The sequence below is a fragment of the Dermochelys coriacea genome, chromosome 3 (genome assembly GCF_009764565.3).
Source record: "Dermochelys coriacea isolate rDerCor1 chromosome 3, rDerCor1.pri.v4, whole genome shotgun sequence".
Classification (NCBI taxonomy): Eukaryota; Metazoa; Chordata; order Testudines; family Dermochelyidae; genus Dermochelys; species Dermochelys coriacea.
In genome coordinates, this window is record NC_050070.1 from 199,502,910 (window position 1) to 199,523,059 (window position 20,150).

The 20,150-nt window shown below is 44.7% G+C and overlaps 1 protein-coding gene across 1 annotated transcript in view; it reads right to left on the reverse strand.

The window, feature by feature from the left end:
- The window catches only part of ISM1 (isthmin 1), a 67,933-nt gene extending 48,551 nt beyond the window's left edge, over nucleotides 1–19,382 (reverse strand). Inside the window, exon 1 of the mRNA XM_038396341.2 lies at nucleotides 18,799–19,382. Coding sequence (XP_038252269.2) covers nucleotides 18,799–19,230 — 432 coding nt within the window. The 5' untranslated portion in view covers nucleotides 19,231–19,382. The remainder of the gene's footprint in view (nucleotides 1–18,798) is intronic.
- Nucleotides 19,383–20,150: the final 768 nt, after the last annotated feature.

Here is a 20,150-nt window from a genome sequence, read left to right on the forward strand (position 1 = left end):
TATATTAAACCATAACAATAAAACATTTTGGATCGAGGTGGACTCTCATGATCAGAAAGGATCCAGATTCCCCAAGGCCCTGATGATCTCTGCAGGAGGGATGTTTTTGCTATGCACATGTGACTCTGCAGAAAGGCTTAGTTGTGAAGAACAGCCAGCTCTTAACAGGAGAAAGTGAAGGAAGAAGACTCTCAGCCAGTGGTTTAGCTGGTGTAAAACTGGCATAGCTCCACTGAATATAATGGAGCTAGGCAAATGTACATCACTGGAGGATCTGACCTGGAGTGTACCACCACCCAAACCAAGAGTGATTAGATGGAGGAAATAAGGTAGAGTAGCGAGAGGGAGATCATCCTTCTGCATTTCTTCTCGGGTTTTCTTGAAAAGCTACTCAAGGTGGAAAGGGTCTAGATGGCTGCATGACTATACCCTCATAGAGGTGAGCAACGACACACCATCTTCTTGGTGTCTAACACAAGAGAAGAACATAAACTATGTGACCCACAGCTGTGATTGTTCTCAGAGATGCAGAAAAAACAAAAGGGCAAAAGGAAGTGAAAGAAAGCAAGGAGCAGTCCTACATGCCCCCCACTCTGAAAATATTATGCTGCTGCCTACCTGAATGACTGAAGTAGCTACCTATCAGTTTTAACATAGTGATAATTCATCCTTCACTTTATTTGGATTGCTGGCATTTTCAATTTCGAATATTTTATAAAACAACGACGCTGGGACTGTTCTGCTCTTAGTGATGGGTAAATGAGTGATCACTACCCTCAACTGCCTAAAGAGTAGTGGAAAATTCATAAAATTGTTAGTCATCTAGTTTCTTTGTGATGTTCTCAATGGCAGACTTCAGGCCTGGCATTTTCTGCATTCAAGACTTATTGTAACAATAGTCCCTTGGACACATTTGTATTAAAGGGCAACAATTATCACTGCAGTAACATCTCCTTCTACAGCTTGCTTAAGCAGTCTGTTTTCTTTCCCTAAATTATCCCTTTTTTATTTGTATTGTGGCAGTGCCTAGGATTGGGGACCCATTGTTAAGCACTGTACATAGATAACAAAAAAGCTCCAAAGAATTTAGGGTAGGATTTTCAAGAGGACTCAACACCGGCCTAATTTCTGCTCCCATCGAAGCCAATGGTAAAACTCCCATTGACTTTAAAGGGAGCATACTTCAGCCAACACAAAGCTTCTGAAAGAAAAAAAAAAATCACACCCTTATTAAAATGTATAAAGAGAGACAACAGGTGGATACAACAAAAAGACAAGGCGAGCAATAGGTAACAGTGAGAATGGAATAAAACAGATATAATTTGACGTAAAGCACAGTGGTAGAGCCAATTGCAACCCAACCCGTAAAACTAAAAACTGGAACTTCCAAATGTTTGAATATCATTTCAATTTTCAGGATGTGAGCACAAACAAACTTTTTTTAAAAATAATATTTTAGACAGATCTGTGCCATACAAAAGTCCCTTTAAATCTCTCAATATACCTCAGAAGTTATGCATACAACATACCTAATCTTTTCTTTTAACCACTACTCAAAAGAACTTACAAGCATAAAAGGAAACATTTAAATGCTAAAATTATTTCCTACCATTAGCTATATTCTAATCACTTTTTTCAAACGAAGGAAACAATGAGAAATTGTAATATATAAAATAACACATTTAACTATCCAGAGAATTTTGAATGTCTTTAGTTTGAATGTCAGTTTATTTTTCCTCTTTTCTTTCCCCATGGGAAATATATAAAATATATATTCATGCCACAATTTTCATTATGTTCTCATTACATCAAAAGATATATTTGCTCAGTAGTCTGCCAAGATCCTAACATCATACTTCTAGATTAATCTGTCAAACTTCATATTCATTATTAAATCTATAGCTGAAAATTGTATACCTCATGTTAGTTGTGTACTTAAATTTCATGATGCTAGAGCACAAAACACAGGAAGTTTTCAGACTTTTGAATAATATTTTCATTCTGGAATTTTTCACACCAAATTTCCATTTGTTATAATTTATTGATAAATATATAAATTTAGTACAACTGCTTAAAATTAAGACAAAAGCTCAAATGTTAAATACTTAAGTTTATATTTAAAATAGCAACTGGGCTGGTTAACCAGATTTCTCTGTGGTAAAATAATTCCAAAATGGAGCAAGGTGTTGAAAAGCTTGGTGTTTTGAATACACAAATGGTAGATGTAGATTATCTAGTAGCAGGTCATGATATGCATGTTCAAACCACAGTGGGAGTACACTGAAATCAGCTCCCTAATGTAAAATAGAGTTGAGGTGTCTGCAATCTTAAAGATCATCAGTAGAACTTCAACCCGGATTCTCATTTTCATGGGCAGCCAGTGTAAATAAGGACATATAGCAATGTGACAGTACAGAACACTGAAAAAACTAAAGAGGTACTCAATGTGTAAAATCTTTTTTTTCAAAGGAAGCAATGAGTTTGACAATGCAGTGCAACAGAAAATTGGTGCATGAATCAAAATGGTGGTAAGAAGAGCAAAGAAAGTTGTTAAATTCTATTTTAGCAATAATGAGTAAATGATATGGTGAGACCATAAATGGTGTGATTAAGAAACAACAGATTGCTACTGAAAAGGATGGACAGATCCATGAATGATACAGCTACTGCAGGCTGAGTCATTCATTCAATGAAGTGGAATCCAGGGAAAGGACATAATAGAGTTCATGGTCAATAGAAAGACTTCCATCATGAGAGAATCCTGGTGCATCCAGCATGTGATATTTTGGGCACCAAATAATTTGAAAATGAATAGCAGGTAGAGATACTTAAGCAGATCTGTCATTTATCTCTATCTGCCATTCACCAAGAAGAAAGAGAACAATGACGAGGCCAAGACTGAATCCTGAGTCACAATAGTAGCTAAAAGAGACAAGATGGGTGGGGTAATCTCTTTTATTGGACCGACTTCTGTTGGTCAGAGAGACAAGCTTTTGAGAAGGACAGAGCTCTTCTTCAGGGACCTCTGTGTGGCTCAAAAAGCTTAACTCTCTCACCAACAGAAGTTGGTCCAATAAAAGATATTACCTCACCCACCTTGTTTCTCTAATATTCTGGGACCAACAAGGCTACAACTACACTGCAGTAGCAGCTAAATCATATGAGCAAGACTTATCAAGCTTATCCAACATTCAGAGTAGACAACCAGGTACTTGTAGATAAGAGGCAAACATGTAAAATCCTGACTACCCAAAAGCTGAGCAGAATTATTGAAGAAAGATTGTAGATGTAGTCAACTGCTACAGATAAGTCCAAGAGGATAAGAAGGAACAGCAAACATGAGACTGAGCTAAAGCCCAGTTAATAAAACCTTGAAATAATGTTATTTAGGTAGAATGGCTAACTTTTGCAAACCAAATTAAAGGAGCTTGAGAACAAAGTTCATGATCCTGCATGAAAGGAAGTGGTTGTTTACTGAAAAATAACTGGGAGTACCCACCTCAAAAAGTGATTAGACAGTGTCACTGTATAGTTAACCATTATTTTTTAATCTATTTATACATAGCCCTTCATCTGTGTAACATGACACATGATGTCATTGGAACAGCTGATTCCCTATGATAAGTCTTCAATTAAGTTGTTGATACTGAGCTGGTTGAAATTAAAATTAAAAAAAAAAGAAAGAAATTTCATTCAGTTTGAGTTAGATTTATTTTTCTTTTTAATTTGCCACTAAGTTGTTCGTAAAATGTTTCTTTGCTTTGAAATTTAATTTTCAAAACCAAAATTTTAAATTTGGAAAAAATCCCCCATATGACTAAACTATCCAATCAAAACTGGGAACACAAAAAACATACAAATTAATAATTAATGATGAAGAATGAACAAACAAAACATTGGTCTCCAGAGTCCCCAGGGGCCACACTACAAACAATGACAACCAAACATTAAGAGGAAAACAGGAGGACAATGGTTGCCCTACTTTATCAAATCAAACACAATGACTGAAGACAACTGAACCTGAAAGAGAAAACAGACAGAAACATGAAGATGGTAAACCAAAATTGTAAACAAGGTAACATTTTTTTGCTTTGTTTCCCTTAAGTTTTCAAAAGAAAAATTTGAAAAACCTAATAGTTTAAAAATGCAATTTTGGTTCAGAATCCACATGCTCTATTTATTACACTGTAGCAAAAGCAAAATATTAGATTAGCTTTGAAATTATTGCGACCTATCACAATTTTTTTTTAAAAGATTGATCTTTGTGCACTGATGAAGCTGTGTTTTTTTAAAAAATTTTCAACAGTCAATTTAGTATTCATGACCGGTACTAACTAGACTATCAGCCATGAAGAATGACGACAACTATTTATCCACAGAATAGGAGCTTGCAATACAAACTACTCCAAAAAAAAAAAAAATACCACAAAAGTGCTCTGATACAGAAAAGCCAATCCTTGGCCTCTCAATGTCACCCTTGTTGACAGTGGCAATTAGTGCCAACGGAGAGAGTGGTCTGTATTGTGAACATTTACCCTCTGGGAAATTGGTCTCAGCCCAGCCACTCATTTCACACACCACTGGTCACCTAACAATATTTACATGGCCTAGAAATATTGTAGTGAGTTTCCCTTCCCCCACTAGCTCAGATGAAGGAAGGTATATTTGAGGGAGACTAATGGCATGCCTGCAGTTGGAGCTAGTAGTGTAATTCCTACTTTGCATGGATGTACTTGCACTGGCTCCACTCCAGCTAGCATGCTAAAAATAGTAGTAGAGCTGCAGTAGCACAGGCAGTGGGCTTGGTGGCATGGGCTAGTTGCCCCGAGTGCAACCCACCTGACTCCGATGGGTATGTACTTGGAGTGGCTAGCCAATGCCGCTGCTCTCCACTGACTGTGCTACCGCGGCATTAACAACTTGTAGCACATTGGCTCGAGTACACTACTATGTTTAGGGCACTTGATCAAGCGGAGCCAGTGCTGGTAAATCTACGCCATCTGGGAATAACATCCCTGACTCCAAGTGCAGATGTAGCCTAAGGGAAATGGAAAGAGAAAGTGTGTGATTTGTTTTGTGGGTTGTTTTGTTGTTGTTGTTTTTGAATGCTGCTGTGCTGTAGCAAGTCCTAGAAGGTAAGCTCCAAGCCCACTGAAGTTAGTGGAAAACCTTCCATTGACTTCATTGGGCTTCAGGGCTGGCCCTATGGAAACAGGCACTGCCTGCCATATAAGGGCTCTGGCTGGACAACAGGATTTTAAGATAAGTTGACTCTTCTCCTTCATTCAGATAACCCTGATGCTACAACACTTTAAAAGTCTCTTAAACTAGTTTCAGAAGATTCAAAAAAAGAGGTGACGAAAGTCTGTTTCTTTCAAAAAGTGGAAAAAAAGTACTAAAGCTTCCTGTTTTGGATTATCTTTCCCATTTCCTAATTACTGAACCAGTGCTTCAGAGTGGAACTGAAGTCCCTACAACTGAAGGTGTGATCTTCTAATGACAGGGAAACCAAAGACCTGACCAGCAATGGTCACGGAGTATCCCATGGTAAATGTAGGGATACAGGTAAGAGTAGAGCTGGAGCGAGGGTTGACAAGAGTGGGGTGTTTATCTGAGTGTCCTGGCCACATTCCAGCTCAAGAAATTACATTCCACCTACCTCACATTGCCCTCTGTAGCTTCAATTGGATAGAGTATTCTTCGATCACTTCCCATTCTCAACTGTTGGGGTGTTGCATGGTGCTAAAAACTGTTGCCATATCCTACCCAAAGGATACTATAGATCAGGGTGGGCAAACTATGGCCCGTGGGCTGGATCCAGCCCATCAGGGCTTTGGATCTGGCCTGTGGGATTGCCACCCCTGTAGTGCCACAGGCCCTGCACCACTCCTAAAAGCGGCCGGTACCATGTCCCTGCAGCCCTGGGGGGGGGGGCGCAGAGGGCTCTGCACACTGCTCTTGTCTGTGGGTACCTCCCCTGAAGCTCCCATTGGCTGGGAATGGGGAACCATGGCCAAGGGAGCTTTGGGGGAGATACCCACAGGCAAGGGCGGTGCGCTCAGCCCTCTGCCTACCCTCCCCCTGGGGCCGCAGGGATGTGGTGCTGGACGCTTCCTGGAGTGGTGTGGGACTGGGGCCAGAACAGGCAGGCAGGGAGTCTGCCCTGACCCCAGTGCACGCTGCTGCCACCTCTGAGCCGCTCCAGGTAAGCTGCGCTGGGCTGAAGCCTGCACCCTGAACCCCTCCTGCACCCCAACTCCCTGCCCTGAGTCCCCTGCCTGCACCCCACACCCCAACCCCCTGCTGAGCCCCCTCCTGCATTCTGAACCCCACATCCCCTGCCCTAAGCCCCCTCCCACATTCCGTGCCCCTCCCTGTATCACAGCCCTGAGCCCCGTCCTGAACTGTGCACCCCCTCCTGCACCCCAACCCCCTTCTGAGCCCCCTCGTACACCCCGCACCCCTCCTCTGCCCCAACCCCTTGCTCTGAGCCACTTCCTGCATACTGCACCCCCTCCCATACCCCAACCCCCTGCCCCAGTCCTACATTCATGGCACTGCATGCAATTTCCCCACCCAGATGTGGCCCTCGGGCCAAAATTTGCCCACCCTTGCTATAGATACTTTCCGTTGGTAGATGAATATATCTCTAGGAGATAAGTATATGGATCAGATGAGGCTTAGTTAATCTTTTTTTTAAAAAAGGTCTGAGATCTTCAAATGGGAAATGCCTTTCGAAGAGCAAAATATTTTAATATTAGCTTCCTAGCTCTAGAACCTCTTTTTTAAATTCTTGCTGATGTCACAGCTTTGATGAAAGTGAATGTGATGGTTTCTTCAAAACCCATGTTTCTTCCCCCCCCCCTCTTTTTTTTAAATCAGCACACAAGTGAGACACTTCATGGGCAGCCTTTGGGTTAGCTTGAGGTAAGCTGGTATTTGATGCAATGGCATAATCACACTGCCAGCTAATTTGGTCTATACACAGAGTTGCACTGGTTTAACTAACGGTGTGGTTTTTTAATGATTTAGTTACAGCAGAGCTGGATGAACTCCTGCCCCACTGAAATCTATGACAAAACTTTTCATGGGTTTCAGAGTAGCAGCCGTGTTAGTCTGTATTCGCAAAAAGAAAAGGAGTACTTGTGGCACCTTAGAGACTAACAAATTTATTAGAGCATAAGCTTTCGTGAGCTACAGCTCACTTAATCGAAATGCATCTGATGAAGTAAGCTGTAGCTCACGAAAGCTTATGCTCTAATAAATTTGTTAGTCTCTAAGGTGCCACAAGTACTCCTTTTCTTTTTGCGAAAACTTTTCATTTAATTCACTTTTGAGCCAGGATTTCACTTTTGGTATTTAAATCTGTTTTCTATGGAGTCAGCTTGCACCAAGCATGCCTGTAACTTACAGATGCAGCTTAAACCCATATAAGCCAGGTTTATTAGAGCATTTACACAAGGGTTTGCACTGGTTTAACTTAAATCAATTTTTAAAAATGAATTTAATTAAACTGGTACAGTTTCTGTATAAAACAAGCCTTTGTTTGCTCCATTGCCAGCCGTTTCACTGTTCAAAGTTGTCCCAAGAACAGAACTACAGGATTTCTTAAACTTAGAAATTAATTGCACTGGCAAAACTATTCTGGAAAACCACCAGGAATATTAAACCTGCTTACCATTTTTATAAGCTAAAAAAGCTAAATTACTTTGCTTAAAGAAAGAATTGACAAGTCATTATTTCTCTTTGCATGACTGAGGTATGCTTCATCAAGTAAGCTAAACTTTCCAAGGGACTGCTTTTTCTTTGTATAGAAGACACTCCACATTTCTAGTTAATCATAGGCCCTATGTGATCAATCTTCAATATTCTTACTTAGTGTGTTAAATGTAATAAATGAACAAGAAAAAACAATGGTCTGACCCTACATGGTGTTGAGGGTGCCTCAATTCCCAAGGAAGTCCAAGGTTCTGGCATTAATACTTTAAAAGTAAAGTTTAAGTATAGTTGTACAGCAATCTTTCAGAGTTCAGATGGGCTCACAAAATTCTTTGGGCTAGGCTGTGGAACCCTTACTGGTGTCGATAGGTACTTTCCAGTACTCCCATTTGCTCCTGAGAATAAGTGCTCGCTAACATGAGTACAGATGGCAAGATTTAGCCCACGCTTGTGGAGTCCCACAAGGATCAGTTCTTTCTCTGGTTATATTCCAACATCTACATGCCGCCACTAAATCAACTGGCAAGATGATATTGACTGAAATGCCAGCACTATACAGACAATGCAGCTCTACTTAATCTTTCACCACATATATTATCATGCAAAGACCACCAAGATGGCCAAGTGGTTGGAGATCAGCTCATGGACAAAGAACAACTGACTGAAGCGGAATTTGAGCAAGATAAAGTTTATGTTGGTGGGCAAAGGAAAACACTTGGAAAAAACTTGCATGGTGCAGCCTCCTTTGGCTGATGATACGCATCAAGAGAGTTAGTCAATTCTGCCTATAGTTCAGGAGTGCTGATGCTAGCTAATGCTAAACTCTCTACAAAGCAGCATTCACAATTAACACGTCCTGTCATCTTGGGTTGACTAGGAAGTTGTCCCATTCTAGCAGACACTGACTCTAGCCTAGGTTATATTCACTTATTTACCTGGAATAAAATATTGTGATATACCTGGGCATGAAGACATCAGCCATTAAGAAGCTCCAGCTAATACAGAGCATTGTAGCAGATCTCCTCAGCAACACAAGCTATGGCAAGCATGTCAAACCTGTCCCCGCTCCTTACACTAAACTTTCCCGAGAGTATCAATTCAAGTTCAACATCTCGGTATTTACCTTAAAGGTGGCATATCTAACAGATCACCTAAGCTCCGGGATGAAGACCAGGGTCAAATCCTCCACTTTTCCAGCACAATGGAACTTTCTACCAGATGGGTAAAGCTTGTCTGTGCAGGAGACACAATCCGAGGGCCCCTCCAAATCCGTGCATCAAACTCCCAGAGAAATTAAGGACCCTCACAAACCTCACCACCTCCTCCAAGTGTAGGGTACATTCCTTCAACCTTCCTTCTCTAACACACACTGAGCAACATGTACCCTTAAACAAAAACTAAAAATCCGCACCAAAACAACAACTTTCCTCAGAGAGGGACTTGCAAGTGGGGTGTGAAGAAAAGAGGAGACTAAGGGGGGGAAATGATAGAGGTATATAAAATCATGAGTGGTATGGAGAAAGTGAATAAGGAAAAGTTATTTACTTGTTCCCATTATATAAGAACTAGGGGTCACCAAATGAAATTAATGGACAGCAGGTTCAAAACAAATAAAAGGAAGTTCTTCTTCACACAGCGCACAGTCAACCTGTGGAACTCCTTGCCTGAGGAGGATGTGAAGGCTAGGACTATAACAGCGTTTAAAAGAGAACTTGATAAATTCATGGAGGTTAAGTCCATTAATGGCTACTAGCCAGGATGGGTAAGGTGTCCCTAGCCTCTGTTTGTCAGAAGGTGGAGATGGATGGCAGGAGAGAGATCACTTGATCACATTTCATGTTAGGTTCACGCTCTCTGGGGCACCTGGCATTGGCCACTGTCGGCAGACAGGATACTGGGCTGGATGGACCTTTGGTCTGACCCAATATGGCCATTCTTATGTTCTTATGAGGATGAGAGAATGACAGAAATCAGTCATGTTGCTTCAGGCACTACTGGAAGGCACTCAGATACTACAGTGATTAGAGTGGTATAAGAACCTATTTGGAATAGAAAAAGCCTTCGGTAAGCAGATAGCACTGTCAAACAGCACAAGTCAAATCCATATCCTTTAGGGTGAACAATGTATCCACTAAAATGAAGTCACATATTGTCATTAAGCGATTTCAGTCTTCAAAATATCTACTTTCATTCATAAACCAACTAACTTGTAAAGGTAATTTGTGTTGTGTAAAAACTGTTGATCAAGCAGGTCATGATTTAATGCCTTAAAATCACTTATGCATCCGATGAAGTGAGCTGTAGCTCACGAAAGCTTATGCTCTAGTAATACAATGGTGAGTCAGGCCCATTGTCTCTCTTTGCAGCCGTAGTAACACCTCTGCTCCTACAGGTAGCATATCCCTAGCAGGAGCAGCGAAGTGAATATGACTAGGGTTGAATCAGTATTTTCTCCCCAGTGCTGCTGCTACCAGAGCATTATGGTCAGGAACAGATGCACAACATGTACCAGATGGCTGGGAAATGGACGCACATGCAGGGAGAATAGCAAGAGCAAAAATAAGAATGGAGATAGAAGCAAATTGTTTAATTTTAGGGTGGGAGTCTTATCTGAAATTCTTTCATCTACCAACCTAATTAATGATGAGAGTTAACTTAATTGGAGGGCAAAAAGAAGTCAGACATAAAACCTCACTTCTAAAATGCTGGAATCTCTTCCATTATTTGAAAGAGCAAGTGGTAAGGGAAGGAACAGATCCTCCCACAGAGATTGAATTAGAGGCCTTTACATATAAATATAAAATACCTTTATTTATAGTCTGTAGATCTGTAGCCACACTTGAAGATTATAGGGCTTGATTCAGAAGGCATCCTTATGCAGGAAAGGCACTTAAGAATGTACTAAATCATTTCCGTTTAGTCCTGAATTCTCATTCACACATATAGGGCCCAGAAATGGAGAGCAGTCAACAGGAACAGAGGGAAACCTTCCCATAGTTGGGACCCTCCTTCCAGATGATCTTGGGGTATCCTCTAGCACTAAGGTTGCCTCTCCAGGGGAAGGAACTCCAGTCATTAGGAAAAGACAGGTGTTAGTAATGGGAGATTCAATCATTAGAAACAGAGAGCTGGGTTTGTGATGACCGGGATGGTGACTTGCCTGCCTGGTGTGAAGGTTGCGGATCTCTAGAGGCATCTAGATAGACTTATGTTTAGTGCTGGGGAGGAACCAGTGGTCGTGGTACATGTAGGTACCAATGACATAGGGAAGGGTAGGAGAGATGTCCTGGAGGCCAAATTTAGGCTGCTAGGAAAGAGACTGAAATCCAGGACCTCTATGGTGGCATTCTCAGAAATGCTTCCAGTTCCACGCGCAGGGCCAGGTAGGCAGGCAAAGCTGCAGAGTCTCAATGCATGGATGAGACAATGATATAGAGAGGAGGGGGTTAGATTTATTAGGAACTGGGGAAACTTTTGGGATGGGGGAGCCTATACAGGAAGGATGGGAAAAGGATAAAGTATGGGCCAGATAGACAATAAACATTCACATAAAGAATCTGACACATCAGAAAAGGGCAGACAAATAAACTGTGACAAGTTTTTAAAGTGCTTGTACACAAATGCTAGAAGTCTAAATAAAAAGATGGGTGAACTAGAGTGCCTCGTGTTAAAGGGGGATATTGACATAATAGGCATCACAGAAACCTGGTGGAGTGAGGACAATCAATGGGACACAATCATTCCGGGATACAAAATATATCGGAAGGACAGAACAGGTCATGCAGGGGAGGAGGGAGGGAGTGGCACTATATGTGAAAGAAAATGTACAATCAAATGAAATAAAAATCTTAAATGAATCCACATGCTCCATAGAATCTCTATGGATAGTAATTCCATGCTCTAATAAGAATATAACAGTAGGGATCTATTGTCGACCATCTGACCCTGACAGTGATAGGGATGATGAAATGCTAAGGGAGATTAGAGAGGCTATCAAAATAAAAAAACTCAGTAATAGTGAGGGATTTCAATTATCCCCATATTGACTGGGTACATGTCACCCTTAGGACGAAATGCAGAGAGAAAATTTCTCAATATTTTACATGATTGCTTCTTGGAGCAGCTGGTACAGGAGCCCACAAGAGGAGAGGCAACTCTCGATCTAGTCCTGAGCGGAGCGCAGAATCTGGTCGAAGAGGTTAACTGTAACGGGACCGCTTGGAAACAGTGACCATAATATATTAACATTTAACATTCCTGTGGCGGGAAGAACACCTCAACAGCCCAACACTGTGGCATTTAATTTCAGAAAAGGGAACTATGCGAAAATGAGACGGTTAGTTAAACAGAAATTAAAAGGTACAGTGACTAGAGTGAAATCCCTGCAAGCTGCATGGACGCTTTTCAAAGACACCATAATAGAGGCTCAACTTAAATGTATATCTCAAATTAAAAAATACAGTAAAAGAACTAAAAAAGAGCCACCGTGGCTTAACAACCATGTAAAAGAAGCAGTGAGATAAAAAGGCATCTTTTAAAATGTGGAAGTCAAATCCTAGTGAGGTAAATAGAAAGGAGCATAAACACTGCCAATTTAAATGTAAAAATGTAATAAAAAAGCCAAAAAGGAGTTTGAAGCCAAAAACTCAAAAGGTAATAACAAAATGTTTTTTAAGTACAACAGAAGCGGGAAGCCTGCTAAACAACCAATGGGGCCCCTGGACGATTGAGATACAAAAAAGAAAAAGGAGTACTTGTGGCACCTTAGAGACTAACAAATTTAGTAGAGCAAAGAATTTATTAGAGCATAAGCTGTAGCTCACGAAAGCTTATGCTCTAATAAATTTGTTAGTCTCTAAGGTGCCACAAGTACTCCTTTTCTTGTTGCGAATACAGACTAACACGGCTGCTACTCTGAAACCTGAGATACAAAAGGAGCACTTGACGATAAAGTCATTGCAGAGAAACTAAATGAATTCTTTGCTTCAGTCTTCACGGCTGAGGATGTTAGGAAGATTCCCAAATCTGAGCCGTCTTTTGTAGGTGACAAATCTGAGGAATTGTCACAGATTGAAGTGCCAATAGAGGAGGTTTTGGAATTAATTGAGAAACTTAACAGTAACAAGTCACCGGGACCAGATGACATTCACCCAAGAGTTCTGAAAGAACTCAAATGTGAAATTGCGGAACGATTAACTATAGTTTGTAACCGGTCATTTAAATCAGCTACTGTACCCAATGACTGGAAGATAGCTAATGTAACGCCATTATTTAAGAAGGGCTCTAGAGGTGATCCTGGCAACTACAGACCGGTAAGTCTAACGTCTGTACCGGGCAAATTAGTTGAAACAATAGTAAAGAACAAAATTGTCAGGCACATAGAAGAGCATAAATTTTTGGGCAAAAGTCAATATGGTTTCTGTAAAGGGAGATCAAGTCTTACTAATCTGCTAGAGTTCTTTGAGGGGGTCAACGAACATGTGGACAAGGGAATCCAGTGGACATAGTGTACTTAGATTTCCAGAAAGCCTTTGACAAGGTCCCTCACCAAACGCTCTTATGTAAATTAAATTAAGTTGTCATGGGATAACAGGGAAGATCCTTTCATGGACTGAGAACTGGTTAAAAGACAGGGAACAAAGGGTAGGAATAAATGGTAAATTTTCAGAATGGAGGGGGGTAACTAGTGGTGTTCCCCAAGAGTCAGTTCTAGGACCAATCCTATTCATCTTATTCATAAATGATCTGGAGAAAGGGATAAACAGTGAGGTAGCAAAGTTTGCAGATGATACTAAACTGCTCAAGATAGTTAAGACCAAAGCAGACTGTGAAGAACTTCAAAAAGATCTCACAAAACTAAGTGATTGGGCAACAAAATGGCAAATGAAATTTAATGTGGATAAATGTAAAGTAATGCACATTGGAAAAAATAACCCCAACTACACATACAACATGATGGGGGCTAATTTAGCTAAAACTAATCAGGAGAAAGATCTTGGGAGTCATTGTGGATAGTTCTCTGAAGACATCTACACAGTGTGCAGTGGCAGTCAAAAAAGCAGGGATGTTAGGAATCATTAAAAAAGGGATAGAGAATAAGATGGAGAATATCTTATTGCCCTTATATAAATCCATGGTATGCCCACATCTTGAATATTGCATACAGATGTGCAGTGATGAGCTTAACAACCAGTTCCCTCCTCACCCCACGAGGGGGTCATGGCTTGCCCCTGCCCCCTGGGACTCCTGCCCCATCCAAACCTCTGCGTTCCTTGATGCCCCCCCTGGGGCCCCTGCCCCATCCACCCCCCATCCCCTGACTGTCCCCAGAACCGGGCAGGAGGATCTCGTGGACCACTGGAGTGGGTGCCCACCCCGCACCGCCCCTAAGAGCCAGAGGGACCTGCCGAGGGGTGAGGTGGGGAGTCCCGGCGGTGCTTACCTGGGGCGGCTCCCAGGAAGCATCCGGCAGGTCCCTCTGGCTCCTAAGGGTGGGGTAGCATAGCTAGGGGGAGTGGCTGCTCCCCCCACTGATCACATCAAAAGTGGCGCCTTAGGCACCGACCCCCTGGGTGCTCTGCGGCTGGAGCACCCACGGGCGAAATTTGATGAGTGCAGAGCCCCCACCAGCAGCTCCCTGCCCGCCCCAGCTCACCTCACCTCTGCTCCACCTCCTCCCCTGAACGAGCCGCCCCCCTCTGCTTCTCCTCACCCCCCACCCTTCCCCGCTTCCCATGAATCAGCTGTTTATGCAGGAAGCTGGGGTGGGCTGAGAAGCAGGCGGCGGCTTCACGCTCAGGCCCAGGGAGACGGAGGTGAGCTGGAGTGGGGAGCGGTTCCCCTGTGTGCCCCCCCGGGTTACCTGCTGCGGTGTGGGCAGCCCTCCTCATGTCCCCCCAGCCCCAGCTCACCTCTGCTCCACCTCTCTGGGCCTGAGCACAAAGCCGCCGCTTGCTTCTCAGTCCCCTGGCTTCCCACACGAAAAGCTGATTCGCGGGAAACTGGGGCGGGTGGGAGGAGAAACAGAGTGGGGTGGCGCATTCAGGGGAGGAGGTGATTCATTCAGACATGAGGTGAGCTGGGGCCAGGCGGGGAGCTGCTGGTGGGTGCTCTGCACCTACCAAATTTTCCCCAGAGTGCTCCAGCCCCAGAGCACCCATGGAGTCAGCACCTAAGGCACCACTTTTGGCTGGTTGTTAAATTTAGAAGCCCTTTTAGAACCGTGGGACAACCGGTTCTAAAAGGGCTTCTAAATTTAACAACCAGTTCCAGCGAACCGGCTCCAGCTCACCACTGCAGATGTGGTCCCCACATCTCAAAAAAGATATACTGGCATGGAAAAGGTTCAGAAAAGGGCAGCTAAAATGATTAGGGATTTGGAATGGGTCCCATATGAGGAGAGATTAAAGAGGCTAGGACTTTTCAGCTTGGAAAAGAGAAGACTAAGGGGGGATATGATAGAGGTATATAAAGTCATGAGTGGTATGGAGAAAGTGAATAAGGAAAAGTTATTTACTAGTTCCCATAACATAAGAACTTGGGGCCACCAAATGAAATTAATGGGTAGCAGGTTTAAAACAAATAAAAGGAAGTTCTTCTTCACATGGCGCACAGTCAACTTGTAGAACTCCTTACCTGAGGAGGTTATGAAGGCTAGGACTATAACAGGGTTTAAAAGATAACTTCCATGAATTTATCCAGTTAAGTCCATTAATGGCTATTAGCCAGGATGGGCAAGGAATGGTGTCCCTAGCCTCTGTCTGTCAGAGAGTGGAGATGGATGGCAGGAGACAGATCACTTGATTACTACCGGTTAGGTTCACTCCCTCTGGAGCACCTGGCATTGGCCACTGTTGGTAGACAGGATACTGGGCTGGACGGACCTTTGGTCTGACCCAGTATGGCCGTTCTTTTGTTCTTCTGCAGAGCCAAATTTATGCTCACTTGACTCATTCAAATCATTCTATTGACATCCCAAAGTGTCATCGTCTATATTAGATATGAGTCATAAAGTAAAAAATATCATTTTAATTTGCCCTCTGAGTGATACCAAACATTCACGTCAGAGTTTAAAGTGTTAAAAATTTTGGTATACCTGCAGGTTTTGATGCAAATTTTCCTACTCAATTACATTTCAAAATGGTTGTGGCACAGAAAGTTCTTTCTTGGGTATGGCAAGTTGTTTGTGCGTACAACAGATTTTATCAAAAGTAGAATTTATCTAATCATATAGCTCCACTACTTAAAAATAGCTTTTATTTTCTCTTCACAGCACTAGCAGAGCAGCAAAGACAGAATAGCAAAAATCAATAAGAGAAGAAAGAGTAAGCCCTGAATGGTTTCAGAACACCTTTCTGTAACCCCTGACTATACAGGATCACAGTAGAATAACCTGGATAACTGTATGTTGAGCAAGCTAAACTACTATGCATATATCAAGCTGATCGCTGTTACATCACATATGGATTTTATCAACCAGTTGAAAAAAAAATTATAAACTAACAGCAACTTGATTTACTACCTTTTGTTTGTAACAACCGATCTATTTGTTATGGTTCTCTTTACTTTCTACATTCACTTTTCACATAGGAATTCAGTGAGGGAGCAGCATACATCTTGTGCTTTAACAGCACAAAATAATTGTTACCAGAGCAAACTTTTCAAAAATAAAAATACTGTGTATGAAAACATCTGCCCAGTAACATTCTGAAATACAATTTTTTTAGAGCAGGTTACAATATTTTTTGGCTAGAGGATGAATCCCTGCAAGTTATGAAAGCAACAGACTGATAAATTTCCATCTGTTCAAATGTTCACCCTGGTCTGATATACTCTCTGCCCTTAATGTCTGTTAAAGAGATGCTCTCCCAAATACATAACTGCAAAATCAATTCAGTTGGGAAGTACATAAAACGTTTTATGCTACAAATGGGAAAACATTATGAAAAACACTGAACTGTTAAACCCATCATGTGCTTAAAGGCACAGACTTCTTTTATAACAGATAATTTTATAAAACAGGATATAGAGACTTCTTGGAAGTCAACTGTCAATAGTTTTTAACAGCAGCTGGCCAACTAAATAGATACTAGTTTACTACAATTGTCTGAAGAGGATGACTTTTCCTTTCTTTCACCCTTATCCCTATGTAGTACTTTAAAAAGAACTCCTTTGAGAAATGGTATCACCTACCATTTCCATTTGCCCAGATGTTTTCCTCATTAGCCTGTCAGGAAAGGCAAATACAGGGTAATTCTAATGATAGCAAACACCTCATAAAAAAACCTCTCCAAATTTACTTTTCCACAAAATATAATTTTAAAGCACTTCATGAACCCCTGCGGAAAGAAAGCATCATTTACAAAATATTATTACTAGAAATCTTAAAGATATTAAAAAACTGGAATGTCAGTCTAGTGATAAAATTTCAGTGTACAAGACAGAATACAACCATGGACCTTATTCAAGACACTTTGCTCTGTTCTGACTTCCACTTAGTTCAGCAGGAAATGGTCTGAGTAGCAGCCTGATCCTGCAATGTAGAATGCCTGGGTGGACTGCTACATATGCAGAGACCCACTGAAGTTAGTGATTTCACATTGAGCGTTGCAGAATAAGGACCCAAGGGGAATAAGGAGTGCTGAATAGGAAGCCCCGTCCTCTATTAACTAGGAATAAGAAAGAATTTATTTAAATGTATTATTATATATTTCCTGTCAGTTCTCTGCACAATAGACAAGATATTTCATTTTTTCTATACCTGCATTTAGACAGAAGAAAAAAAATTCTATCAGTATAAAACCCCACTTTACTAGAGATTTAAGATGTATTCAATTTGATCTTACATCTTCCACTATTGGTCTCAAGTCATTGTAAAAAACTGGCAACAGTAACACTGTTAAGAAGAAGAGCCATCGGAAGAACAGGAAAGCACAAGAAACAGGGCTCTAAAATTCACTGAGATCATTTCAAGGGACATCAGTCATTTTGGGTCCCAAGTTACTAGTGTTACACACATATTTTGTCCTTTTATTGTTAAAATGAAAATTATTTCCGTCAGCAGCAAAGAACCATGAAGCTTGGGTTAGAGAGTGAGTTATTTACACTGAAAGGTGAAATTGAATTATTTTTGGTGGTTTTCACTGGGGTCTTCTCCACACTTCACATTTGAGCTTTGGCACATGGAGAGGTTTGCTTTCATCATTTATATGAAAATGTCATTAATAAGTCAGCAACAACACAGCAGCTCTCTCCAGACGTTTTTGAAATACTTGCAACTTTACCAAATCATATGAGAAATCAAAGTGGGAGCTACTTCTATCCACTTCTCCCCACCCCACTCCCGCCCCCCATCCCAAGACAATATAAATGCAACTAGCAGTTTAGTTTGACAAAAGCGTGGCTGGGAATAGCGCTAGACAAGTTGCAAGTCGGGAGAGAATGGCTGCGACAAGCAGGAGAGAGACGGGTGGGAAGGAGGGGAAACCATGGGGGGGGGGGGAAGACGGGTGCTTGGGGTTGCAGAGATTTCAGCCCAGGTTGGCCCTGGTGGCTTCCTGCCACCCCCTACAAATCATTTCGCTTCGTGCGGGCCCCCGAGCTTGCTTGAATTCGCACCTTTTCCGCGCCAACGCTGGTTGCCACTTTGCACGAATGCAACCAATGCGTCTGCGTTGGAAGGATGGAGAAGTGCCCAGCGCCAAGCACCTGAGGGCGGCAGCACGGAGTGGGCGTGGGGGTAACCTGGAAGGAGGGAGTTCAAGCTTCCCTCCACCGCCCCGTTCCTAGGGGCATCCCTGCACGCGAACAGCAGCAGCGGGGCTGTCTCCACCCCGCGCCTCTTTTAAGGGTGCGAGTGGCACGCCGGCTCCCCTGCCCCTGCCCCGTGGGCATCGGGCAGCGGCCTCAGGTTCGTGCCAGCCACGGGCACTTTTGGAGGGGCTGCCTCTTTGCGGGGGATCCGGAGCCAGGCAATGGGGCGGCCCACCCGCGCCGGTGTTTTTGTTGAGGCGCCCCGCCCCCCAAACGCAGCGAGCGGCTGGGACCCGCGATGGAAACGCCCCCCCGGGCGGGACTCACCTGCGGCTGGCCCTGGGTGCTGTTGGCCGGCGCGGGGTCGGGCTGGGCCCGCAGCACGGTGATGTGCAAGGTGAGCAGCAGCAGCCCCAGTAACAGCAGCAGCTCCGCCGCCAGCCGCACCATCCTCTTGAAGCGGGCGGCTTTAGGGCCCCGCAGGAGCGGCGGCCGCAGCCGGGGAGGAGGAGGAGGAGCCGCCGCCGCCGCCCCGGCCGGTGCAGTGGCCCCGGTGTCCGGCCGAGCCGGGCCGGCGAGGGCGCCGGGGCAGCAGGTCGCAGGGCCCGGGCCGGCGGCGGCCGGCGGCGGCGGCTCGGCGGGCTGCCCCGCGCTCCGGAGTCCGCATGGGCTCGCCAGGGGGTCTCCGGGGCGGGGGGCTGGGGAGCCGGGCGCGCGGGGCAGCCCGCAGCCGGCGGGGGCCCGGGCCGCGCTCCGCATCCAGGGGGAGGCGAACGGGGAGCGGCCGCTGGGCTCCCTCACATGGCCGGGGCACCGCGGGCTATTGCTGCGGAGGGGAGGGCGCTGGCTTCCAAAGCCTGCTGCGCTGTCCTCCCCCACCACGATGCGGGGCTTGGTTCTCCCTAGCTCCACTTCCCCCCCCCCGGTCCCCCTCACGCTGCACTGCACGGGCTGCCCCAGCCCCAGCCCCTCCACTGCACGGGTTAGGCGCCTCTAGTCCCACTCCACTGCACGGGCTGCCCCAGCCCCCCTCTCACTGCACGGGCTGCGCGCCCCTAGCCCCCCCTCTCACTGCACGGGCTGCGCGCCCCTAGCCCCCCCCTCACACTGCACGGGCTGCGCGCCCCTAGCCCCCCCCTCACACTGCACGGGCTGCGCGCCCCTAGCCCCCCCCTCACACTGCACGGGCTGCGCGCCCCTAGCCCCCCCCTCACACTGCACGGGCTGCGCGCCCCTAGCCCCCCCCTCTCACTGCACGGGCTGCGCGCCCCTAGCCCCCCCCTCTCACTGCACGGGCTGCCCTAGCCCCCCTGCCCCCTAGCCCCCCTCGCACTGCACGGGCTTGGCGCCCTCTCGCTCTTCCCCTCTCACTGCACGGGCTGCGCGCCCCTAGCCCCCCCTCACACTGCACGGGCTGCGCGCCCCTAGCCCCCCCTCACACTGCACGGGCTTGGCGCCCTCTCGCTCTGCCCCTCACACTGCGCGGGCTGCGCCGCCTTCCCAGGCAGTGCCCTAGCGACCCCCTTGCACGCTGCCCTTAGGCACAGCTTTATCCCCCCAGCCTCTGGCGGGGCTAGCCCCGCGCTCTCTGCCTGGCTGTCAGCGCCTGATCCCAGGGCGAATGGCTCCCTTGCTGCCCCGGAGAGGGGCGACTTCCCTCTGCGCCCAGCGCTGGCCCC